Raw genomic sequence first — 27,020 nt, 5'->3', positions numbered from 1 at the left:
TGTGTGTGTGTGTGTGGGTGTGTGAGAGTGTGTGTGTGGGTGTGTGAGAGAGAGTGTGTGTGGGTGTGTGAGAGTGTGTGTGTGGGTGTGTGAGAGTGTGTGTGTGGGTGTGTGAGTGTGTGTGTGGGTGTGTGAGAGTGTGTGTGTGGGTGTGTGAGAGAGTGTGTGTGTGTGGGGTGAGAGAGAGTGGGTGTGTGTGGGGTGAGAGAGAGTGGGGGTGAGAGAGAGTGGGTGTGTGTGGGGTTGAGAGAGAGTGGGTGTGTGGGGGGGGTGAGAGAGAGTGGGTGTGTGTGGGGGTGTGAGAGAGTGTGTGTGTGTGGGTGTGTGAGAGAGTGTGGGTGTGTGAGAGAGTGTGGGTGTGTGAGAGGGTGTGTGTGGGTGTGAGAGAGAATGAGGGTGTGTGTGGGTGTGTGAGAGAATGAGGGTGTGTGTGGGTGTGTGAGAGAATGTGGGTGTGTGTGGGGGTGAGAGAGAGTGTGTGTGTGGGGGTGTGAGAGAGTGGGTGTGTGTGGGTGTGTGAGAGAGTGTGGGGGTGTGAGAGAGTGTGTGTGGGGGTGTGAGAGAGTGTGTGTGTGTGGGTGTGTGTGTGGGGGTGTGAGAGAGTGTGTGTGTGTGGGTGTGTGTGTGGGGGTGTGAGAGAGTGTGTGTGTGTGGGTGTGTGTGTGTGGGTGTGTGAGAGAGTGTGGGTGTGTGAGAGAGTGTGTGTGGGTGTGTGAGAGGGTGTGTGTGGGTGTGTGAGAGAATGTGGGTGTGTGTGGGGGTGAGAGAGAGTGGGTGTGGTGGGTGTGGGAGAGAGAGTGTGGGTGTGGGAGAGAGTGTGTGTGGGTGTGGGAGAGAGTGTGTGGGGGTGTGTGAGAGAGTGTGTGTGGGTGTGTGAGAGAGTGTGTGTGGGTGTGTGTGAGAGAGTGTGTGTGAGAGAGTGTGTGAGAGGGTGTGTGTGTGGGTGTGTGAGAGAGTGGGTGTGTGAGAGAGTGTGTGTGGGTGTGTGAGAGAGTGTGTGTGGGTGTGTGAGAGAGTGTGTGTGGGGGTGAGAGAGAGTGGGTGTGTGTGGGTGTGGGTGAGTGTGGGGGTGAGAGAGTGTGGGGGTGAGAGAGTGTGGGTGTGTGTGGGTGTGTGTGTGTGTGTGGGGGTGAGAGAGTGTGGGTGTGTGTGGGGGTGAGAGAGAGTGGGTGTGTGTGGGGGTGAGAGAGAGTGGGTGTGTGTGGGGGTGAGAGAGAGTGGGTGTGTGTGGGGGTGAGAGAGAGTGGGTGTGTGTGGGGGTGAGAGAGAGTGGGTGTGTGTGGGGGTGAGAGAGAGTGGGTGTGTGTGGGGGTGAGAGAGAGTGGGTGTGTGTGGGGGTGAGAGAGAGTGGGTGTGTGTGGGGGTGAGAGAGAGTGGGTGTGTGTGGGGGTGAAAGAGAGTGGGTGTGTGTGGGGGTGAAAGAGAGTGGGTGTGTGTGGGGGTGAGAGAGAGTGGGTGTGTGTGGGGGTGAGAGAGAGTGGGTGTGTGGGGGTGAGAGAGAGTGGGTGTGTGTGGGGGTGAGAGAGAGTGGGTGTGTGTGGGGGTGAGAGAGAGTGGGTGTGTGTGGGGGTGAGAGAGAGTGGGTGTGTGTGGGGGTGAGAGAGAGTGGGTGTGTGTGGGGGTGAGAGAGAGTGGGTGTGTGAGGGGGTGAGAGAGAGTGGGTGTGTGAGTGTGTGTGAGTGTGTGTGAGTGTGTGTGTGAGAGTGTGTGTTGGTGGGTGTGTGTGAGTGTGTGGGTGTGTGTGTGGGTGTGTGTGTGGGTGTGTGGGTGTGTGGGTGTGTGAGAGTGTGGGTGTGAGAGTGTGGGTGTGTGTGTGGGTGTGTGTGAGTGTGTGAGAGAGAGAGCGCGATGGAGAGGTGTCCAGGGATGGGTATGTTTGAGGTGCTGGGGAATGTTTTCCTTGGCTCCCTCGGTTCTGAGTGCAGGATCACATTCCTGATTTTATGAATGGTGTTGATGATAGTGTTGGCCCTGATCTCGGGGAGTTTGGTAGCTGTCTGACCCTGATACAGTCTGCTGCTGCTGCTCTCTTATCGAGTTGTGTTTTGTTGCCTTGTCCAGTTTCGCTTCGGTGGATGAAGCTCCCACCTTTCCGGTCAGACAGGAAGGAGTATTCCCCTCAGGTACCGTACATGAGATATGGTCACACTGCAGTACTCGTCGATGACACTATCTACATCTGGGGTGGCAGGAATGACACTGAGGGAGCCTGCAATGTGCTGTATGCGTTCGATGTCAGTAAGTACATTGGCAGGCTGGTCTCACTGCAGTTTCCCAATGCATGGACAGTGTGTGTTTAGAGGCTGTAGCACTTAGAACATAGAAGAATACAGCGCAGTACAGGCCCTTCGGCCCTCGATGTTGCGCCGATCCAAGCCCACCTAACCTATACTAGCCCACTATCCTCCATATACCTATCCAATGCCCTCTTAAATGCCCATAAAGAGGGAGAGTCCACCACTGCCACTGGCAAGGCATTCCATGAACTCACGACTCGCTGAGTAAAGAACCTACCCCTAACTTCAGTCCTATACCTACCCCCCCTTAATTTAAAGCTATGCCCCCTTGTAATAGCTGACTCCATACGTGGAAAAAGATTCTCCCTGTCGACCCTATCTAAACCTCTAATCATCTTATACACCTCTATCAAGTCACCCCTAAACCTTCTTTTCTCCAATGAAAACAACCCCAAGTGCCTCAGCCTTTCCTCATACGATCTTCCTTCCATACCAGGCAACATCATGGTAAACCTCCTCTGCACCCGTTCCAGTGCCTCCACATCCTTCCTATAGTATGGCGACCAAAACTGCACACAATACTCCAGATGTGGCCGCACCAGAGTCTTATACAACTGCAACATGACCTCAGGACTCCGGAACTCAATTCCTCTACCAATAAAAGCCAGTACGCCATATGCCTTCCTCACCGCACTATTTACCTGGGTGGCAACTTTCAGAGATCTGTGTACATGGACACCAAGATCTCTCTGCTCATCCACACTACCAAGTATCCGACCATTAGCCCAGTACCCCGTCTTTTTGTTATTCTTCCCAAAGTGAATCACCTCACACTTAGCTACATTGAATTCCATTTGCCACCTTTCTGCCCAGTTCTGCAGCTTCTCTATATCCTGCTGTAACCTGACACATCCTTCCTCACTGTCAACAACTCCTCCGACTTTCGTATCATCCGCAAACTTGCTCACCCAACCTACTTGAGTGTGGGTTGTGCCTGAGTGATTGTAAGAGTGACGTAGCTCACTCTGTGACCAGGTCTGTGTGTGTCCGGGCTCTGGGTGATATGGGCCAGCAGCAACTCTATCCTCTCACCATCCCTGACCACAGTCAGCAGCCAGTCTGTGTTACCGAGGGGCTACTGGGGACCAGAGTGGGGTTCACTACCCAGTTTCACTCTAAATGTGATTGTCACTCCCCTCCCCACCCTCATGGTCACTCTCTTTCCCCACCCTCAGGGTCACTCACTCCCCCACCCTCAGGGTCACTCTCTTCCCCCACCCTCAGGGTCACTCTCTTCCCCCACCCTCAGGGTCACTGCCACTCCCCACCCTCAGGATCACTGCCCCTCCCCACCCTCAGGATCACTCTCTCCCCCTACCCTCAGGGTCACTGCCCCTCCCCACACTCAGGGTCACTCTCTCCCCCCCACCCTCAGGGTCACTCACTCCCCCTCAGAGTCACTGTCTCTCTCCCCCCCCACCCTCAGAGTCACTCTCTCTCTCCTCCCACCCTCAGGATCACTCTCTCCCCCCACCCTCAGGGTCACTGTCTTCCCCCACCCTCAGGGTCACTGTCTTCCCCCACCCTCAGGGTCACTGTCTTCCCCCACCCTCAGAGTCACTGTCTCCCCCCCCTCAAGGTCACTCTCTCCCCCCCACCTTGGGGTGAGGCTCCCCGGCAGTGTTGTATTCCCTCTGAGTGACAGTGGGTGGGTGGGGGGTTTAGCCTGGAGCAGGGATTGATGGGAACGGTGGTTGTGTTTCACAATGTATTCCACCGTCTGTGGAGTGACTTGAGGGCCCCTGGGAATCCGATAACCTCCCTGCTGTTTGTTTGTATTTGCTGTGGGAGTGACGGCCCGAGTTGGTGCTGTCGCTCCACGTTATCAAGTGCGAGAGGTGTGTGGGGGGGGGGGGGGTGAGAGACGTTATCGTGCTGACTGCTGCTCCTCTGGTTTCACCTGCAGACACTCACAGCTGGTCCACCCCAAGGGTTCAGGGGTCAATCCCAGGAGCCCGTGATGGCCACTCTGCCTGTGCTCTGGGCAAGTGCATGTTCATCTTTGGAGGATACGAGCAGTTGGTAAGGAATGCAACAGGAAGGCGGACCTTCAGCCCTCTGTGTCTGTGCTAGCTCTTCAGTTTGGCCCTGCTGCCTTGTTCTCCCTGGTACCCTTGCTATTTTATATATTGATCCAATTCCTTTTACCTTGGAAGGTCTCAGTTTGTACTTCCGTTTCAGGAAGTTCATTCCAGATCTTAACTCCCTTTGATTTTTTGAAAGAAACAGTTTCTTTATGTCACTTCTGTTTTGCCAATCACTGAAATCTCTCTCCTCTGATTACAAACCCTCCAACCAGTGGAAACAGTCCCTACTTCGCTGCTCTGTCTGAACCCTTCCTGATTTTGAGCATCTCGATCAGCTCACTCCTTGGGCCTGTCTGCTGCCGGGAGAACGAGCCCAGTGCCTCCAATCTCTCCGCATTCACCGAACTCCTGAGCTGCGAGTCCAGCCCCTCTGCACACTCTCTACTCCAAGGCATCCTTCTGTAAACTCTGCTGCACGTTAAGTCAGCTGAGGCTTGAGTCCTAAGGACCGGGAAAAGCTTTCACATAATTTCATGATATTTGTCATTTAAGCCTCTGTGTGTTCACCTTAAATGGACCTGATCTGTCAGCCTCTACTTCTCCCTCTGGGGGTGAGATCCATTCCCCCTACGCCAATCCCTGGGGAAGAAAATTACCCTTGTGTTCTCCATAGTCACCAATGGTGACTATCTTTTATTGGAGGTGAATTCTGGTGTCAGCTCAGCGTGTTAAATATCTTTCCCGATCAGTTCTCCATTGAGAGCGCTGTCTGACTGTCCCACTCAGCTTTCCTCTTTTGTTCAGGAGGTAGGAATCCCAGAGAATTGGAATCCCCTGTGTCCTGCTCCATCTCAGTCTGTTTTACATTGTCCCCCAGTACCCTCAGAAGGACAGATAGAAATTGAAGTCATCCTGTTTTTAATAAGAGCAAGGACAATGTGGGAATGTCACCAACAGCTTTCATGTGTTTGTCTAGGCTGACTGCTTCTCCAACGACATCCATCGCCTGGATGCTGTGACAATGATGTGGACCCTGATCAATGCGAAGGTGAGCCAGCAATATCCCCAGAGACAGGAGCTCCCTAATACTCCTCCACCACAGCAACTCTCCAACTCCCTGCAGTGTGCACTGGCACTAACCTCTTGAGCTTTACTAACCGCCAGCCGGCATAGTTCTGATCTGGAAAATCTTCAATTGCTCTCCTGACCCAGCCGGGGGCAGCACGGTGGCTCAGTGGTTAGCACTGCTGCCTCACAGCGCCAGGGATCCAGGTTCGATTCCAGCCTCAGGCAGACTGTCTGTGTGGAGTTTGCACATTCTCCCCGTGTCTGCGTGGGTTTCCTCCCACAGTCCAAAGATGTGCAGGGCAGGTGGATTGGCCATGCTAAATTGCCCGTAAGTGTTAGGTGCATCTGTCAGAAGGAAATGGGTCTGGGTGGGTTGCCCTTCGGAGGGTAGGTGTGGACTGGTTGGGCCGAAGGGCCTGTTTTCCACACTGTAGGGGGATCTAATCGAATCGACTGTAAGCAGTAAGGCCAGAGTTTCCCAGCCTGCCTTTGTGTGAGCGGTCACCATTCCGAAATGTGCAAGAACAAAACAGGCTACTGCCCAGTCCCACATTACATTGCCTTTGTACAAATGTTTCATCCGTAAGCTGTCCAAAGGTGCTGTTAGCCACGATCGAATTTTAAACCAGAACCACTCATTCACATGCAGTTCATCAAATTGATTGGGAGTGACTTGGCTGATAGTATCATCAGAGAGAGCCTGCTGTGGACCGTCTCTGTTCGAGTACAGAGTACACCAGACCATTGGCACCTCCGTCCATTCCATTAAACGTTCTGCTGCCATCTTGATGAACTGACAACCATTTCACAACATTATGCAGAAACAGCATCTCTCAAATTCATGACCAAACCCCCCCACAGCGTCAGCGAGGGGAGCTCTCCCATTTCAGCTCGTCCTTGATGTTTTCTCAATTCCCCCCCATCCCATCCCATCCCAACCCCTTTCACTTGGGTAGGGTCAGAGGGGGACTTTGCTGTCGGAGTCAGCCAGTGATTGACTGTGCCCGTTCGACCTTCATCGGCAGCTTAGTCACATCGATCCCGTGGGATCGCTGTATTGCTGAGCCACATAATGTTCATCCATCAGTATTGTCCTGGGTGTGGCCAGTGTCTCCTAAAGCACATTTGGTGTTTTATCTTTTAACGAAAACCCTATCTTCAGGTCTGTTCCCTTAACCATGTGAACAAGTGCCATAGTGACTCCTGTCTTTGCAGAATGTTTAAATCACTTCACTCCCCAGTTTGGCGGCTAAGCATTTCAAAATGCACGGGGGCTTCATTGTGGTTAGGTTTTGTGTAATTCTTGTTTCAGTTGTTTGTTGATTGGATGTGGGTGTTCACTGTCGAAGTCCAGTGTTCATTACCCCGTCCCTAGTTGCCCCCTTGAGAGGGTGGGAGTGAGCTGCCTTCCTGACCCGCTGCAGTCCGTGTGCTGGGGGTAGACCCACACTGTCCCTGAGGGAGGGAATTCCAGGATTCGGGCCCAGTGACAGTGAGGGAACGGGGGAGATATTTCCCAGTCAGGATGGGGAGGGACTCGGAGGGGGACTTGCAGGGGGTGGGGTTCCCGTGTATCTGCTGCCCCTTGTCCTTCCAGATGGAAGTGGCTGTGGGTTTGGAAGGGGCTGCCTGAGGATCTTTGGGGAGTTCCTGCAGTGTATCTTGTAGATGGTACACACTGCTGTTACTGAGGGTCGGTGGGGAGGGGGGGATGGTACACACTGCTGTTACTGAGTGTCGGTGGGGGAGGGAGGGGATGGTACACACTGCTGTTACTGAGCGTCGGTGGGGGGGGGGGAGGGGATGGTACACACTGCTGTTACTGAGTGTCGGTGGGGGGGGAGGGAGGGGATGGTACACACTGCTGTTACTGAGCGTCGGTGGGGGAGGGAGGGGATGGTACACACTGCTGTTACTGAGCGTCGGTGGGGGAGGGAGGGGATGGTACACACTGCTGTTACTGAGTGTCGGTGGGGGGGGAGGGAGGGGATGGTACACACTGCTGTTACTGAGCGTCGGTGGGGGGGAGGGAGGGGATGGTACACACTGCTGTTACTGAGCGTCGGTGGGGAGGGAGGGGATGGTACACACTGCTGTTACTGAGCGTCGGTGGGGGGGAGGGAGGGGATGGTACACACTGCTGTGACTGAGCGTCGGGGGGGGGGGGGAGGGGATGGTACACACTGCTGTTACTGAGTGTCGGTGGGGGGGGGGATGGTACACACTGCTGTTACTGAGCGTCGGTGGGGGGGGAGGGAGGGGATGGTACACACTGCTGTTACTGAGCGTCGGTGGGGAGAGGGAGGGGATGGTACACACTGCTGTTACTGAGGGTCGGTGGGGGGAGGGAGGGAGGGGATGGTACACACTGCTGTTACTGAGCGTCGGTGGGGGGGGGGGGATGGTACACACTGCTGTTACTGAGCGTCGGTGGGGGGGGAGGGAGGGGATGGTACACACTGCTGTTACTGAGGGTCGGTGGGGGGAGGGAGGGGATGGTACACACTGCTGTTACTGAGGGTCGGTGGGGGGAGGGAGGGGATGGTACACACTGCTGTTACTGAGCGTCGGTGGGGGGGAGGGAGGGGATGGTACACACTGCTGTTACTGAGCGTCGGTGGGGGGGGGAGGGAGGGGATGGTACACACTGCTGTTACTGAGGGTCGGTGGGGGGGAGGGAGGGGATGGTACACACTGCTGTTACTGAGCGTCGGTGGGGTGGAGGGAGGGGATGGTACACACTGCTGTTACTGAGCGTCGGTGGGGTGGAGGGAGGGGATGGTACACACTGCTGTTACTGAGCGTCGGTGGGGGAGGGAGGGGATGGTACACACTGCTGTTACTGAGCGTCGGTGGGGGGGGGAGGGAGGGGATGGTACACACTGCTGTTACTGAGGGTCGGTGGGGGGGAGGGAGGGGATGGTACACACTGCTGTTACTGAGCGTCGGTGGGGGAGGGAGGGGATGGTACACACTGCTGTTACTGAGCGTCGGTGGGGGGGGAGGGAGGGGATGGTACACACTGCTGTTACTGAGCGTCGGTGGGGGGGTAGGGAGGGGATGGTACCCACTGCTGTTACTGAGGGTCGGTGGGGGGGGAGGGGATGGTACACACTGCTGTTACTGAGGGTCGGTGGGGGGGAGGGAGGGGATGGTACACACTGCTGTTACTGAGCGTCGGTGGGGGAGGGAGGGGATGGTACACACTGCTGTTACTGAGTGTCGGTGGGGGGAGGGAGGGAGGGGATGGTACACACTGCTGTTACTGAGGGTCGGTGGGGGGGGGGAGGGGATGGTACACACTGCTGTTACTGAGGGTCGGTGGGGGGGGGGGAGGGGATGGTACACACTGCTGTTACTGAGCGTCAGTGGGGGGAGGGAGGGGATGGTACACACTGCTGTTACTGAGGGTCGGTGGGGGGGGGGGGGAGGGGATGGTACACACTGCTGTTACTGAGGGTCGGTGGGGGGGGGGAGGGGATGGTACACACTGCTGTTACTGAGTGTCGGTGGGGGAGGGAGGGGATGGTACACACTGCTGTTACTGAGTGTCGGTGGGGGGAGGGAGGGAGGGGATGGTACACACTGCTGTTACTGAGGGTCGGTGGGCGAGGGGGGAGGGGATGGTACACACTGCTGTTACTGAGCGTCGGTGGGGAGAGGGAGGGGATGGTACACACTGCTGTTACTGAGGGTCGGTGGGGGGAGGGAGGGAGGGGATGGTACACACTGCTGTTACTGAGCGTCGGTGGGGGGGGGGGATGGTACACACTGCTGTTACTGAGCGTCGGTGGGGGGGGAGGGAGGGGATGGTACACACTGCTGTTACTGAGGGTCGGTGGGGGGAGGGAGGGGATGGTACACACTGCTGTTACTGAGGGTCGGTGGGGGGAGGGAGGGGATGGTACACACTGCTGTTACTGACTGTCGGTGGGCGGGAGGGAGGGGATGGTACACACTGCTGTTACTGAGCGTCGGTGGGGGGGAGGGAGGGGATGGTACACACTGCTGTTACTGAGCGTCGGTGGGGGGGAGGGAGGGGATGGTACACACTGCTGTTACTGAGGGTCGGTGGGGGGAGGGAGGGGATGGTACACACTGCTGTTACTGAGCGTCGGTGGGGGGGGGAGGGAGGGGATGGTACACACTGCTGTTACTGAGTGTCGGTGGGGGGGAGGGAGGGAATGGTACACACTGCTGTTACTGAGCGTCGGTGGGGGGGGGAGGGGATGGTACACACTGCTGTTACTGAGCGTCGGTGGGGGGAGGGAGGGGATGGTACACACTGCTGTAACTGAGTGTGGGTGGGGGGGGGGGAAGGGATGGTACACACTGCTGTTACTGAGGGTCATTGGGGGGGGAGGGGATGGTACACACTGCTGTTACTGAGCGTCGGTGGGGGGGGGAGGGAGGGGATGGTACACACTGCTGTTACTGAGCGTCGGTGGGGGAGGGAGGGGATGGTACACACTGCTGTTACTGAGCGTCGGTGGGGGGAGGGAGGGGATGGTACACACTGCTGTTACTGAGCGTCGGTGGGGGGGAGGGAGGGAATGGTACACACTGCTGTTACTGAGCGTCGGTGGGGGGGTAGGGAGGGGATGGTACACACTGCTGTTACTGAGCGTCGGTGGGGGGGAGGGAGGGGATGGTACACACTGCTGTTACTGAGTGTCGGTGGGGGGAGGGAGGGAGGGGATGGTACACACTGCTGTTACTGAGTGTCGGTGGGGGAGGGAGGGGATGGTACACACTGCTGTTACTGAGTGTCGGTGGGGGGAGGGAGGGAGGGGATGGTACACACTGCTGTTACTGAGGGTCGGTGGGGGGGGAGGGGATGGTACACACTGCTGTTACTGAGGGTCGGTGGGGGGGTGGAGGGGATGGTACACACTGCTGTTACTGAGGGTCGGTGGGGGGGGGGAGGGGATGGTACGCACTGCTGTTACTGAGCGTCGGTGGGGGGGGGAGGGGATGGTACACACTGCTGTTACTGAGGGTCGGTGGGGGGAGGGAGGGGATGGTACACACTGCTGTTACTGAGGGTCGGTGGGGGGAGGGAGGGGATGGTACACACTGCTGTTACTGAGTGTCGGTGGGGGGGAGGGAGGGATGGTACACACTGCTGTTACTGAGCGTCGGTGGGGGGGAGGGAGGGGATGGTACACACTGCTGTTACTGAGCGTCGGTGGGGGGGAGGGAGGGGATGGTACACACTGCTGTTACTGAGTGTCGGTGGGGGGGAGGGAGGGGATGGTACACACTGCTGTTACTGAGCGTCGGTGGGGGGGAGGGAGGGGATGGTACACACTGCTGTTACTGAGGGTCGGTGGGGGGAGGGAGGGGATGGTACACACTGCTGTTACTGAGCGTCGGTGGGGGGGAGGGAGGGGATGGTACACACTGCTGTTACTGAGTGTCGGTGGGGGGAGGGAGGGGATGGTACACACTGCTGTTACTGAGCGTCGGTGGGGGGGAGGGAGGGGATGGTACACACTGCTGTTACTGAGGGTCGGTGGGGGGAGGGAGGGGATGGTACACACTGCTGTTACTGAGGGTCGGTGGGGGGAGGGAGGGGATGGTACACACTGCTGTTACTGAGGGTCGGTGGGGGGGAGGGAGGGGATGGTACACACTGCTGTTACTGAGCGTCGGTGGGGGGGAGGGAGGGGATGGTACACACTGCTGTTACTGAGCGTCGGTGGTGGGGAGGGAGGGGATGGTACACACTGCTGTTACTGAGCGTCGGTGGGGGGGGGAGGGAGGGGATGGTACACATTGCTGTTACTGAGTGTCGGTGGGGGGGAGGGAGGGGATGGTACACACTGCTGTTACTGAGCGTCGGTGGGGGGGGGAGGGGATGGTACACACTGCTGTTACTGAGCGTCGGTGGGGGGGGAGGGAGGGGATGGTACACACTGCTGTTACTGAGTTTCGGTGGGAGGGGGGGGGAGGGGATGGTACACACTGCTGTTACTGAGTGTCGGTGGGAGGGGGGGGGAGGGGATGGTACACACTGCTGTTACTGAGTGTCGGTGGGGGGAGGGAGGGGATGGTACACACTGCTGTTACTGACCGTCGGTGGGAGGGGGGGGGAGGGGATGGTACACACTGCTGTTACTGAGTGTCGGTGGGGGGGAGGGAGGGGATGGTACACACTGCTGTTACTGAGGGTCGGTGGGGGGGAGGGAGGGGATGGTACACACTGCTGTTACTGAACGTCGGTGGGGGGAGGGAGGGGATGGTACACACTGCTGTTACTGAGTGTCGGTGGGGGGGGCGCGAGGGGATGGTACACACTGCTGTTACTGAGCGTCGGTGGGGGGGGAGGGAGGGGATGGTACAGACTGCTGTTACTGAGTGTCGGTGGGTGGGGAGGGAGGGGATGGTACAGACTGCTGTTACTGAGTGTCGGTGGGGGGAGGGAGGGGATGGTACACACTGCTGTTACTGAGTGTCGGTGGGGGAGGGAGGGGATGGTACACACTGCTGTTACTGAGTGTCGGTGGGGGAGGGAGGGGATGGTACACACTGCTGTTACTGAGTGTCGGTGGGGGGGGGGGAGGGGATGGTACACACTGCTGTTACTGAGCGTCGGTGGGGGGGGGGAGGGGATGGTACACACTGCTGTTACTGAGCGTCGGTGGGGGGAGGGAGGGGATGGTACACACTGCTGTTACTGAGCGTCGGTGGGGGAGGGAGGGGATGGTACACACTGCTGTTACTGAGTGTCGGTGGGGGAGGGAGGGGATGGTACACACTGCTGTTACTGAGTGTCGGTGGGGGGGAGGGAGGGGATGGTACACACTGCTGTTACTGAGTGTCGGTGGGTGGGGAGGGAGGGGATGGTACACACTGCTGTTACTGAGCGTCGGTGGGTGGGGAGGGAGGGGATGGTACACACTGCTGTTACTGAGCGTCGGTGGGTGGGGAGGGAGGGGATGGTACACACTGCTGTTACTGAGTGTCGGTGGGGGGGGCGCGAGGGGATGGTACACACTGCTGTTACTGAGTGTCGGTGGGTGGGGAGGGAGGGGATGGTACACACTGCTGTTACTGAGCGTCGGTGGGTGGGGAGGGAGGGGATGGTACACACTGCTGTTACTGAGCGTCAGTGGGGGGGGGAGGGAGGGGATGGTACACACTGCTGTTACTGAGCGTCGGTGGGGGGAGGGAGGGGATGGTACACACTGCTGTTACTGAGCGTCGGTGGGGGGAGGGAGGGGATGGTACACACTGCTGTTACTGAGGGTCGGTGGGGTGAGGGAGGGGATGGTACACACTGCTGTTACTGAGTGTCGGTGGGGGAGGGGATGGTACACACTGCTGTTACTGAGGGTCGGTGGGGGGAGGGAGGGGATGGTACACACTGCTGTTACTGAGCGTCGGTGGGGGGAGGGAGGGGATGGTACACACTGCTGTTACTGAGGGTCGGTGGGGGGAGGGAGGGGATGGTACACACTGCTGTTACTGAGCGTCGGTGGGGGGAGGGAGGGGATGGTACACACTGCTGTTACTGAGGGTCGGTGGGGTGAGGGAGGGGATGGTACACACTGCTGTTACTGAGTGTCGGTGGGGGAGGGGATGGTACACACTGCTGTTACTGAGGGTCGGTGGGGGGAGGGAGGGGATGGTACACACTGCTGTTACTGAGTGTCGGTGGGGGGAGGGAGGGGATGGTACACACTGCTGTTACTGAGCGTCGGTGGGGGGGAGGGAGGGGATGGTACACACTGCTGTTACTGAGTGTCGGTGGGGGGGAGGGAGGGGATGGTACACACTGCTGTTACTGAGCGTCGGTGGGGGGGAGGGAGGGGATGGTACACACTGCTGTTACTGAGGGTCGGTGGGGGGAGGGAGGGGATGGTACACACTGCTGTTACTGAGCGTCGGTGGGGGGGAGGGAGGGGATGGTACACACTGCTGTTACTGAGTGTCGGTGGGGGGAGGGAGGGGATGGTACACACTGCTGTTACTGAGCGTCGGTGGGGGGGAGGGAGGGGATGGTACACACTGCTGTTACTGAGGGTCGGTGGGGGGAGGGAGGGGATGGTACACACTGCTGTTACTGAGGGTCGGTGGGGGGAGGGAGGGGATGGTACACACTGCTGTTACTGAGGGTCGGTGGGGGGGAGGGAGGGGATGGTACACACTGCTGTTACTGAGCGTCGGTGGGGGGGAGGGAGGGGATGGTACACACTGCTGTTACTGAGCGTCGGTGGTGGGGAGGGAGGGGATGGTACACACTGCTGTTACTGAGCGTCGGTGGGGGGGGGAGGGAGGGGATGGTACACATTGCTGTTACTGAGTGTCGGTGGGGGGGAGGGAGGGGATGGTACACACTGCTGTTACTGAGCGTCGGTGGGGGGGGGAGGGGATGGTACACACTGCTGTTACTGAGCGTCGGTGGGGGGGGAGGGAGGGGATGGTACACACTGCTGTTACTGAGTTTCGGTGGGAGGGGGGGGGAGGGGATGGTACACACTGCTGTTACTGAGTGTCGGTGGGAGGGGGGGGGAGGGGATGGTACACACTGCTGTTACTGAGTGTCGGTGGGGGGAGGGAGGGGATGGTACACACTGCTGTTACTGACCGTCGGTGGGAGGGGGGGGGAGGGGATGGTACACACTGCTGTTACTGAGTGTCGGTGGGGGGGAGGGAGGGGATGGTACACACTGCTGTTACTGAGGGTCGGTGGGGGGGAGGGAGGGGATGGTACACACTGCTGTTACTGAACGTCGGTGGGGGGAGGGAGGGGATGGTACACACTGCTGTTACTGAGTGTCGGTGGGGGGGGCGCGAGGGGATGGTACACACTGCTGTTACTGAGCGTCGGTGGGGGGGGAGGGAGGGGATGGTACAGACTGCTGTTACTGAGTGTCGGTGGGGGGGGAGGGAGGGGATGGTACAGACTGCTGTTACTGAGTGTCGGTGGGTGGGGAGGGAGGGGATGGTACAGACTGCTGTTACTGAGTGTCGGTGGGGGGAGGGAGGGGATGGTACACACTGCTGTTACTGAGTGTCGGTGGGGGAGGGAGGGGATGGTACACACTGCTGTTACTGAGTGTCGGTGGGGGAGGGAGGGGATGGTACACACTGCTGTTACTGAGTGTCGGTGGGGGGGGGGGAGGGGATGGTACACACTGCTGTTACTGAGCGTCGGTGGGGGGGGGGAGGGGATGGTACACACTGCTGTTACTGAGCGTCGGTGGGGGGAGGGAGGGGATGGTACACACTGCTGTTACTGAGCGTCGGTGGGGGAGGGAGGGGATGGTACACACTGCTGTTACTGAGTGTCGGTGGGGGAGGGAGGGGATGGTACACACTGCTGTTACTGAGTGTCGGTGGGGGGGAGGGAGGGGATGGTACACACTGCTGTTACTGAGTGTCGGTGGGTGGGGAGGGAGGGGATGGTACACACTGCTGTTACTGAGCGTCGGTGGGTGGGGAGGGAGGGGATGGTACACACTGCTGTTACTGAGCGTCGGTGGGTGGGGAGGGAGGGGATGGTACACACTGCTGTTACTGAGTGTCGGTGGGGGGGGCGCGAGGGGATGGTACACACTGCTGTTACTGAGTGTCGGTGGGTGGGGAGGGAGGGGATGGTACACACTGCTGTTACTGAGCGTCGGTGGGTGGGGAGGGAGGGGATGGTACACACTGCTGTTACTGAGCGTCAGTGGGGGGGGGAGGGAGGGGATGGTACACACTGCTGTTACTGAGCGTCGGTGGGGGGAGGGAGGGGATGGTACACACTGCTGTTACTGAGCGTCGGTGGGGGGAGGGAGGGGATGGTACACACTGCTGTTACTGAGGGTCGGTGGGGTGAGGGAGGGGATGGTACACACTGCTGTTACTGAGTGTCGGTGGGGGAGGGGATGGTACACACTGCTGTTACTGAGGGTCGGTGGGGGGAGGGAGGGGATGGTACACACTGCTGTTACTGAGCGTCGGTGGGGGGAGGGAGGGGATGGTACACACTGCTGTTACTGAGGGTCGGTGGGGGGAGGGAGGGGATGGTACACACTGCTGTTACTGAGCGTCGGTGGGGGGAGGGAGGGGATGGTACACACTGCTGTTACTGAGGGTCGGTGGGGTGAGGGAGGGGATGGTACACACTGCTGTTACTGAGTGTCGGTGGGGGAGGGGATGGTACACACTGCTGTTACTGAGGGTCGGTGGGGGGAGGGAGGGGATGGTACACACTGCTGTTACTGAGTGTCGGTGGGGGGAGGGAGGGGATGGTACACACTGCTGTTACTGAGCGTCGGTGGTGGGAGGGAGGGGATGGTACACACTGCTGTTACTGAGGGTCGGTGGGGTGAGGGAGGGGATGGTACACACTGCTGTTACTGAGCGTCGGTGGGGGGGGGAGGGGATGGTACACACTGCTGTTACTGAGCGTCGGTGGGGGGAGGGAGGGGATGGTACACACTGCTGTTACTGAGCGTCGGTGGGGGGGGGAGGGGATGGTACACACTGCTGTTACTGAGCGTCGGTGGGGGGAGGGAGGGGATGGTACACACTGCTGTTACTGAGGGTCGGTGGGGTGAGGGAGGGGATGGTACACACTGCTGTTACTGAGTGTCGGTGGGGGAGGGGATGGTACACACTGCTGTTACTGAGGGTCGGTGGGGTGAGGGAGGGGATGGTACACACTGCTGTTACTGAGTGTCGGTGGGGGAGGGGATGGTACACACTGCTGTTACTGAGGGTCGGTGGGGGGGGGAGGGGATGGTACACACTGCTGTTACTGAGGGTCGGTGGGGTGAGGGAGGGGATGGTACACACTGCTGTTACTGAGTGTCGGTGGGGGAGGGGATGGTACACACTGCTGTTACTGAGGGTCGGTGGGGGGGGGAGGGGATGGTACACACTGCTGTTACTGAGCGTCGGTGGGGGGGGAGGGAGGGGATGGTACACACTGCTGTTACTGAGTTTCGGTGGGAGGGGGGGGGAGGGGATGGTACACACTGCTGTTACTGAGTGTCGGTGGGAGGGGGGGGGAGGGGATGGTACACACTGCTGTTACTGAGTGTCGGTGGGGGGAGGGAGGGGATGGTACACACTGCTGTTACTGACCGTCGGTGGGAGGGGGGGGGAGGGGATGGTACACACTGCTGTTACTGAGCGTCGGTGGGGGGGGGGGGAGGGGATGGTACACACTGCTGTTACTGAGTGTCGGTGGGGGGGAGGGAGGGGATGGTACACACTGCTGTTACTGAGGGTCGGTGGGGGGGAGGGAGGGGATGGTACACACTGCTGTTACTGAACGTCGGTGGGGGGAGGGAGGGGATGGTACACACTGCTGTTACTGAGTGTCGGTGGGGGGGGCGCGAGGGGATGGTACACACTGCTGTTACTGAGTGTCGGTGGGTGGGGAGGGAGGGGATGGTACACACTGCTGTTACTGAGTGTCGGTGGGGGAGGGAGGGGATGGTACACACTGCTGTTACTGAGTGTCGGTGGGGGAGGGAGGGGATGGTACACACTGCTGTTACTGAGTGTCGGTGGGGGGGGGGGGAGGGGATGGTACACACTGCTGTTACTGAGTGTCGGTGGGGGAGGGAGAGGATGGTACACACTGCTGTTACTGAGTGTCGGTGGGGGGGAGGGAGGGGATGGTACACACTGCTGTTACTGAGCGTCGGTGGGTGGAGGGAGGGGATGGTACACACTGCTGTTACTGAGCGTCGGTGGGGGAGGGAGGGGATGGTACACACTGCTGTTACTGAGTGTCGGTGGGGGAGGGAGAGGATGGTACACACTGCTGTTACTGAGTGTCGGTGGGAGGGGGGGAGGGGATGGGACACACTGCTGTTACTGAGTGTCGGTGGGTGGGGAGGGAGGGGATGGTACACACTGCTGTTACTGAGCGTCGGTGGGTGGGGAGGGAGGGGATGGTACACACTGCTGTTACTGAGCGTCGGTGGGTGGGGAGGGAGGGGATGGTACACACTGCTGTTACTGAGCGTCGGTGGGTGGGGAGGGAGGGGATGGTACACACTGCTGTTACTGAGTGTCGGTGGGGGGGGCGCGAGGGGATGGTACACACTGCTGTTACTGAGTGTCGGTGGGTGGGGAGGGAGGGGATGGTACACACTGCTGTTACTGAGTGTCGGTGGGTGGGGAGGGAGGGGATGGTACACACTGCTGTTACTGAGCGTCAGTGGGGGGGGGAGGGAGGGGATGGTACACACTGCTGTTACTGAGCGTCGGTGGGGGGAGGGAGGGGATGGTACACACTGCTGTTACTGAGCGTCGGTGGGGGGAGGGAGGGGATGGTACACACTGCTGTTACTGAGTGTCGGTGGGGGGGGGGGGAGGGGATGGTACACACTGCTGTTACTGAGTGTCGGTGGGGCGGGGGGGGAGGGGATGGTACACACTGCTGTTACTGAGTGTCGGTGGGGGAGGGAGGGAGGGGATGGTACACACTGCTGTTACTGAGCGTCGGTGGGGGGAGGGAGGGGATGGTACACACTGCTGTTACTGAGCGTCGGTGGGGGGAGGGAGGGGATGGTACACACTGCTGTTACTGAGCGTCGTTGGGGGGGAGGGAGGGGATGGTACACACTGCTGTTACTGAGCGTCGGTGGGGGTAGGGAGGGGATGGTACACACTGCTGTTACTGAGCGTCGGTGGGGGTAGGGAGGGGATGGTACACACTGCTGTTACTGAGCGTCGGTGGGGGGAGGGAGGGGATGGTACACACTGCTGTTACTGAGCGTCGGTGGGGGGAGGGAGGGGATGGTACACACTGCTGTTACTGAGCGTCGGTGGGGGGAGGGAGGGGATGGTACACACTGCTGTTACTGAGCGTCGGTGGGGGGGAGGGAGGGGATGGTACACACTGCTGCAGTGTCATGTTTGCTCCTGTCCGCTGCTGAGCTGCTGGAAGCTGATCATTCTGGCCTTGAGGGTCTCTCACTGAGTCTCTCTGTCAACGCCCTGTTGTGTTATCAGACTAGGCCCCCGCGTAAAGGGGCTACGTGACTGTTGCTGGATTGGAGGATTATCTCCATGTGTTTTTTCCCATTGGTTTAACCATCACCAGAAATGTGTTCTGATGATACCTGAGGATCCACGGTGATGCCATTGGCTGGTGCCTGCTCTCATGGACGGTCTGGCCTGACCTTGCACCAGATCTGAATGAAGTGTTTTTGCTGCAGTGGGCAGTTATTCAGCTGCGATATTGCAACTTACAGCTTGGGAACAGCTTGGTCCTTCATTTCCTTTGCTGAAGGAGCTGTTTCTGTTAGCCACACGGCCGACTCTGAGTGTGGGGCACCTCGGTCTGTACTGTTCCCTTGGTCCTGCCTGACTGTCAGGCTGGCTTTTCTGAAAATATAAGTCAGCATTTTGTAACTGAGAGAGCGACAGAGATGCACACTTTGTGGGAAAACGATGTGGGTTTTTTTTTTACCCCGGGAGAGTGGAGTGGCCTTGCATACTCTGAGCTCGGGCCCAATCATACAGACTCTCCTCTTGGTATTTCAGAGAGGTTTGTACACAAGTGTGAAACGGGACTGTCACAATCCAAACCATTCATCAAACCCGTTCCACGCTCTCCAGAAATGGTCAGTACGTGGAGAGCAGACTATTTATACCAAGGTCCTCAGGGGACCCTCCTCCTGCCTCTAATATTAGCAGCTGGATAGAAATGCTGAAAGCCCGCTCACAGAAATACCTCTGGTCTCCTTGGATAGGCAGCTAATGAGCATTGGCCGGTTTCTGGTTTGTTCACTGGCTAGGCCGGCCTAGCCCCTCTCCCAACTGACTGGCTCTCGATGCCATTTCAGGGTAAACCCCATTGCTGAGGGGCTGGAGTCACATGGAGGTCAGACCCAGGTAACGACAGCAGATATCCGTCCCCAAAGGCCAAGAGTCAACCAAGTGGATTGTTATCCCAAACCTTTATTTGGACGAATATAAAACTGCAAAAGCCGAAGATCTAAAACAAAAACAGAAATAGCTGGAGAAACTCAGCAGGTCTGGCAGTCTATGGAGAGAAGCACGGTTAATGTTTCAAGTCCTTCTTCAGGCACCAGGCCATTCGGCCCTTTGCTCCTGTTCCACCATTCAATACAATTGTGGCTGATCTGATTTTAACCTCAACTCTACCTTCCTGCACATCCCTGAGAATCTTTCATTCCCCGGTCATCGAGAATCTACCCACCTCTACCTCAAAACGATTTAAGGATCCTGCATCCACTGCGTTTTCTTTTGAGGAGGGGATTTCCAGTTTCTTGTTAGAGTGAAAGATAAAGTTGGTAAGAGTAGGGAGCAATTAATCAGTGGTGGGTCAGTTGCTGGAGCTGATTCTGAAAGATGGGATTTACGTGCACTTGGAGAGGCTTGGAATGACGAGGGATAGTCAGCATGGTTTTGTGCGAGGGAAATCATGAGTCACAGACTTGGTTGAGTTCTTTGACGATGTAACCAAAATGGTTTGATGAGGGCAGAGCAGTAGGCATCGTTTATAAAGACTTTAGTGAAACCTTTGACAAGGTTGTGCATGGTAGACTTAATTAGTAAAGCTCGATCGCTTGGGATTCAGGGAGAGCTTGCTAATTGGATATAAAATTGGTTTGAGAGTAGGAAACAGTGGGGGGTGCTGGAGGGTTGTTTTTCCAGACAGGAGGCCTGTGACCAGCGGTGATCCGCAGGGATCGATGGGTCCGTGGTTTCTCATTTAGAGAAATGATTTCAGTGAAAATATAGGAGGTCTGGTTTGTACATTTGCAGATGACACCAAACCTGGTGGGATAGTGAACAGTCTGAGATTACAAAGGGGTCTTGATTGATTGAGTCTGTGTGCTGTGGAGGGGCAGGTGGACTTTAATTTGGATAATTCAGTCAAAGCAAACCAGAGCAGGACTTACGCAGGTAATGGTCGGGCCCTGGGTATGCTGTAGAACAGAGAGACCCAGGGGTTTGTATGCAAGGGGAGACAGGGTGGTTAAGGTGGTGTTTAGCACACCTGCCTGCATTGCTCAGCCCATTGAGTCTCAGAGTTGTACAGGGCGCTGCTAAGGTCACTTTTGCAATCCTGTGTCCAGTCCTGGTCACCCTGCCGTACGAAGGATGTTATTACATTGAAAAGGCTGTTGCAGGGATTGAAGGGTTTGGGTTATAAGGAGAGGCTGGATAGGGCTGGGAATGTAGGAGGTTGAGGGGTGACCTTCGAGAGGTTTATAAAAGCCCATCCTGAGGGGCAAAGGCCATCTCCATTGACAGCAAGTTGGAGCGTCTTCCAGAGGAGGAACCCTCCTTTCCACATCCACCTGGTGAAGCCCCCTGGGGATTTTATATGGTCCCGATCAGCCCCCTCTGACTGTTTAAACTCCCGAGGATACGGGCTGAGCCTGTCTAATCTTTCCTCAGAGCGCAACCCACCCATTCCAGTCCTTAGTGCAATAGTCCTTCTCTGAACTGCTTCCTGCACATTAACATCCTTCTGTAGGTACACTGCCCAGTACTCTACCCAGTAATCCAGGTGCAGGCTCCCCAATACCCTGGGGAACTGAGGGATAACCTCCCTACTCTTGGATTTAATTCCCCCTCACTATAGACCAGCACGTTCTCTCAGCTTTCCTGGTCTCTTGCTGTCCCTGTAGATTCACCTTCTGGGACCCATGCACTCGGACACTCAGATCCCTCTGCGTCTCAGTGTTGTGAAACCTTTTGCCACTTAGGGAATGTGCTGCTTTTTGATTCTTTCAGACAAAACGGGCAATTTTGACACTTTCCCACATTGTACTGCATTTGCCAGACCGGTGCCCACTTACTGAGCCTAGCTCCATCCCTTTGGAAGCTCCTTCTGCCCTCTTCACAACTCACCTTCCTCCCTACTGCTGTGTCATCAGCAAATTTAGCTCCGTACCTCCAGTGACCAGCGACAGTGGGTTCCTGGTTATCATTCGGGATATCAACCTGGGATCCCAGAGCATTTCCGACGTCTGGATTACTCATCGAGCAACAACACCCCAATCCCATTGCCCCCCCCCCCCCCCCCCCCCCGAAACCAGACCACGCAGTAGAGACTCAAATTTCCCTTCCCACATGGTTAAAGATGCCCTCCAATGCACCTCGTCTACATCCCGCACCTCCGCCCTCAGACCCCACCCCCCCAACCGTAACAAGGACAGAACGCCCCTGGTGCTCACCTTCCACCCTACCAACCTTCGCATAAACCAAAATCATCCACCGACATTTCCGCCACCTCCAAACGGACCCCACCACCAGGGATATATTTCCCTCCCCACCCCCCTCTCCGCCTTCCGCAAAGACCGTTCCCTCCGTGACTACCTGATCAGGTCCACGCCCCCCTACGACCCACCCTCCCATCCTGGCACCTTCCCCTGCCACCGCAGGAACTGTAAACCTGCGCCCACACCTCCCCCCTCACCTCCATCCAAGGCCCTAAAGGTGCCTTCCACATCCATCAAAGTTTTACCTGCACATCCACCAATATCATTTATTGTATCCGTTGCTCCCGATGCGGTCTCCTCTACATTGGGGAGACGGGGCGCTTCCTAGCAGAGCGCTTTAGGGAACATCTCCGAGACACCCGCACCAACCACACCGCCCGTGGCCCAACATTTCAACTCCCCCTCCCACTCTGCCGAGGATATGGAGGTCCTGGGCCTCCTTCACCGCCGCTCCCTCACCACCAGACGCCTGGAGGAAGAACGCCTCATCTTCCGCCTCGGAACACTTCAACCCCAGGGCATCAATGTGGACTTCAACAGCTTCCTCATTTCCCCTTCCCCCACCTCACCCTAGTTCCAAACTTGCAGCTCCGCACTGTCCCCCTGACCTGTCCGGACTTGTCCTACCTGCCTATCTCCTTTTCCACCTATCCACTCCACCCTCTCCTCCCTGACCTATCACCTTCATCCCCTCCCCCACTCACCATTGTACTCTATGCTACTTTCTCCCCACCCCCACCCTCCTCTAGCTTATCTCTCCATCCTTCAGGCTCACTGCCTTTATTCCTGATGAAGGGCTTTTGCCCGAAACGTCGATTTTCCTGCTCCTCGGATGCTGCCTGACCTGCTGTGCTTTTCCAGCACCACTCTAATCTAGACTCTGGTTTCCAGCATCTGCAGTCATTGTTTTTACCACGCTGTATATACAACCCTCAATGTAGCTCAGGAGCTTGTCTTGAAAGCTACAAACATCTCCTTACAGTCACCGGGTTGGAAGCAGCCTTTTCCTCCATTTTAGCCCATGCTCAAAGGGAGACGGTCACTACCGGCAGAACGTGTGTTCAGGAGAATGTTTGGCCGCAGTTATGTCTGCAGGCCAATGAGAGAGGACGCAGCTGAGAGAGCTGAAACTCAGACAAGAGCTGGGCTCCGGCGAATGTGACCTCACCAGTCACATGAAGGGGAAATCATGCTTGACTAACCTTCTTGAATTTTTTTGAGGATGTAACTCTGAAGATGGACGAGGGAGATCCAGTAGATGTAGTGTACCTGGACTTTCAGAAAGCTTTTGATAAAGTCCACACAGGAGGTTAGTGAGTAAAATTAGGGCACATGGTATTGGGGGCAAAGTACTAACTTGGATTGAAAGTTGGTTGGCTGACAGGAGATAAAGAGTAGTGATAAACGGCTCCATTTCGGAATGGCAGGCAGTGACCAGTGGGGTACCGCAGGGATCCGTGCTGGGACCGCAGCTTTTTACAATATATGTTAATGATATAGAAGATGGTATCAGCAATAACATTAGCAAATTTGCTGATGATACTAAGCTGGGTGGCAGGGTGAAATGTGATGAGGATGTTAGGAGATTACAGGGTGACCTGGACAGGTTAGGTGAGTGGGCAGATGCAGTTTAATGTGGATAAATGTATGGTTATCCACTTTGGTGGCAAGAACAGGAAGGCAGATTACTACCTCAATGGAATCAATTTAGGTAAAGGGGCAGTACAGAGAGATCTGGGTGTTCTTGTACACCAGTCAATGAAGGCAAGCATGCAGGTACAGCAGGTAGTGAAGAAGGCTAATAGCATGCTGGCCTTCATAACAAGAGGGATTTAGTATAGAAGCAAAGAGGTGCTTCTGCAGCTGTACAGGGCCCTGTGAGACCACACCTGGAATACTGTGTGCAGTTCTGGTCTCCAAATTTGAGGAAAGACATTCTGGCTATTGAGGGAGTGCAGCGTAGGTTCATGAGGTCAATTCCTGGAATGCGGGATTACCTTACACTGAAAGACTGAAGCGACTGGGCTTGTATCCCCTTGAGTTTAGAAGACTGAGAGGGGATCTGATGGAGACATATAAGATTATTAAAGGTTTGGACACTCTGGAGGCAGGAACATGTTTCCGCTGATGGGTGAGTGGCCGAACCAGAGGACACAGCTTAAAAATACGGGGTAGACCATTTAGGACAGAGATGAGGAGAAACGTCTTCACCCAGAGAGTGGTGGCTGTGTGGAATGTGCTGCCCCAGAGGGCAGTGGAGGCCCAGTCTCTGGATTCATTTAAGAAAGAGTTGGATAGAGCTCTCAAGGATAGTGGAATCAGGGGTTATGGAGATAAGCAGGAACAGGATACTGATTAAGGATGATCAGCCATGATTATATTGAATGGTGGTGCAGGCTCGAAGGGCAGAATGGCCTACTCCTGCACCTATTGTCTATTGTCTGTTGCTGTGTATAATTGGAACATTCCTTTCCCCTCACAGTTGAACATAACACTCTCTTTCCTGAGGGTTTAATTTGTTAAATGAATTGAATTTCAATTCCCTAGTTGCTGCAGTTGTGTCTTGAATGAACTGAAGTGGAACTGGTGTCTGTGAGTAGCTCAGTCAGCGTTGCTGATCGTCTGTGGCAGAGTAACAGGAACTGGTGTTTGTGAGTAGCTCAGTCAGCGTTGCTGATTGTCTGTGGACAGAGTAACAGGAACTGGTGTTTGTGAGTAGCTCAGTCAGCGTTGCTGATCGTCTGTGGACAGAGTAAACAGGAACTGGTGTTTGTGAGTAGCTCAGTCAGCGTTGCTGATCGTCTGTGGGCAGAGTAACAGGAACTGGTGTTTGTGAGTAGCTCAGTCAGCGTTGCTGATTGTCTGTGGACAGAGTAACAGCTCACAGTCACTGAGTGACAGGCAGACATGTGAGTAACTTACTGACAGAACGCTGTTCTAACAAGATCTACCTCAGCAGCTGGGTTATTGGGAGTGAGTGAAAGGGCTGACATTCAGTGACACTGTCATCTGGTCAAGAGCTTAACCCCAGCACCCCGGCATATGTTCATATCAGGAACATGGAAACCAGAGATGGACACCACTGCAGCTTTCCCCCAGAGCGCCAGCTCCGAGACTAAACCAGCTCTCTCTCCCTCTCGCTCTCCTCCTCCCTCTCCCTCTCCCTCTCCCTCTCCCTCTCCCTCTCCCTCTTCCTCTCCCCCTCCCCCTCCTCTCCCTCTCCCCTCCCCTCCCTCTCCCTCTCCCTCTCCCCCTCCCTCTCCCTCTCCCTCTCCCCCTCCCCCTCCCTCTCCCCCTCCTCTCCCTCTCCCTCTCCCTCTCCCTCTCCCTCTCCTCTCCCTCTCGCTCTCCCTCTCCCTCTCCCTCTCGCTCTCCCTCTCCCTCTCCCTCTCCCTCCCTCTCCCTCTCCCTCTCCCTCTCCCTCTCCCTCTCCCTCTCCCTCTCCCTCTCCCTCTCCTCTCCCTCTCCCTCTCCCTCTCCCTCTCCCTCTCCCTCTCCCTCTCCCTCTCCCTCTCCCTCTCTGTCCCACTCTCTCTCTCTCACACACAGACACATTCACAGACTCACACTTTCACTCACACAGACAGAAAAACACACAGACCTGCACTGCCCCAGCTCACTCTCACGCTCCTAATTATACAGTCACACTCTCTCACACAGACACACACACCCACTCTCTCTCACACACACACAGTCCCAGCTCTCTCACTGTCATACACACGCGCACACAGTCCCAGCTCTCTCTCTCTCTCACACACACACACACACAGTCCCAGCTCTCTCTCACGCACACACAGTCCCAGCTCTCTCTCCCACACATGCACACACAGTCCTAGCTCTCTCTCTCTCTCTCTCTCACACATACACACACATGCACACACAGTCCCAGCTCTCTCTCTCTCTCACACACACATGCAAACACAGTCCCAGCTCTCTCTCTCTTTCACACATACACACACATGCGCAGACAGTCCCAGCTCTCTCTCTCTCTCTCTCACACACACACACAGTCCCAGCTCTCTCTCTCTCTCTCTCACACACACACAGTCCCAGCTCTCTCTCTCTCACACATGCACACACAGTCCAGCTCTCTCTCTCTCACTCTCATACACGCGCACACAGTCCCAGCTCTCTCTCACGCACACACACAGTCCCAGCTCTCTCTCACGCACACACAGTCCCAGCTCTCTCTCTCCCACACATGCACACACAGTCCTAGCTCTCTCTCTCTCTCTCACACATACACACACATGCACACACAGTCCCAGCTCTCTCTCACGCACACACACAGTCCCAGCTCTCTCTCACGCACACACAGTCCCAGCTCTCTCTCTCCCACACATGCACACACAGTCCTAGCTCTCTCTCTCTCTCTCACACACATACACACACATGCACACACAGTCCCAGCTCTCTCTCTCTTTCACACATACACACACATGCGCAGACAGTCCCAGCTCTCTCTCTCTCTCTCTCTCTCTCACACACACAGTCCCAGCTCTCTCTCTCTCTCACACACACACACACACGCACATACAGTCCCAGCTCTCTCTCTCACACATACACACACACGCACACACAGTCCAGCTCTCTCTCTCTCTCTCTCTCACACACACACACACACGCACATACAGTCCAGCTCTCTCTCTCACACATACACACACACGCACACACAGTCCCAGCTCTCTCTCTCTCTCTCTCTCACACATACACACACACGCACACACAGTCCCAGCTCTCTCTCTCTCTCTCTCTCACACACACACACACACGCACATACAGTCCCAGCTCTCTCTCTCTCACACATACACACACATGCGCACACAGTCCCAGTTCTCTCTCTCACACACACACACGCACACACAGTCCCAGCTCTCTCTCTCTCTCTCTCTCTCACACACACACACACGCACATACAGTCCCAGCTCTCTCTCTCACACATACACACACATGCGCACACAGTCCCAGTTCTCTCTCACACACACACGCACAGTCCCAGCTCTCTCGCTCTCACACACAAGCACACACAGTCCCAGCTCTCCCTCTCTCACACAGACACACACATGCGCACACAGTCCCACTCTCACTCTCTCTCTCTCACACACACATACACAGTCCCAGCTATCTCTCTCTCTCACACACACATGCACACACACAGTCCCAGCCCTCTCTCTCTCTCTCTCACATGTACACACACACACGCACACACAGTCCCACTCTCTCTCTCTCTCTCACACACACACGCACACACAGTCCCACTCTCTCTCTCACACGCACACACAGTCCCAGCTCTCTCTCTCACACACACACGCACACACCGTCCCTCTCTCTCTCTCTCTCTCACATGCACACGCACACACAGTCCCAGCTCGCTCGCTCTCTCACTCACACACACACACACAGACTGTCCCAGC

The 27,020-nt window shown here is 56.7% G+C and overlaps 1 protein-coding gene across 6 annotated transcripts in view; it reads left to right on the top strand.

Moving 5' to 3' along the window:
* The window catches only part of klhdc3 (kelch domain containing 3), an 87,135-nt gene that overhangs the window by 15,942 nt on the left and 44,173 nt on the right, over window positions 1-27,020 (top strand). For 5 of the 6 annotated variants that reach the window (XM_087984754.1, XM_087984756.1, XM_087984761.1 and 2 more), the window contains exons 3-5: window positions 2,062-2,238; window positions 4,204-4,319; window positions 5,301-5,372. In XM_087984754.1, the coding sequence (XP_087840880.1) occupies window positions 2,062-2,238; window positions 4,204-4,319; window positions 5,301-5,372 (365 nt within the window). The remainder of the gene's footprint in view (window positions 1-2,061; window positions 2,239-4,203; window positions 4,320-5,300; window positions 5,373-27,020) is intronic. The other variant, XM_087984770.1, reaches the window with a different exon arrangement.

The sequence above is a fragment of the Chiloscyllium plagiosum genome, unplaced genomic scaffold (genome assembly GCF_037043375.1).
Source record: "Chiloscyllium plagiosum isolate Xiang-an unplaced genomic scaffold, Cpla_swu_hap1 HiC_scaffold_3, whole genome shotgun sequence".
NCBI classification, from domain to species: Eukaryota; Metazoa; Chordata; class Chondrichthyes; order Orectolobiformes; family Hemiscylliidae; genus Chiloscyllium; species Chiloscyllium plagiosum.
This window is presented reverse-complemented; position numbering and strand designations above follow the sequence as displayed.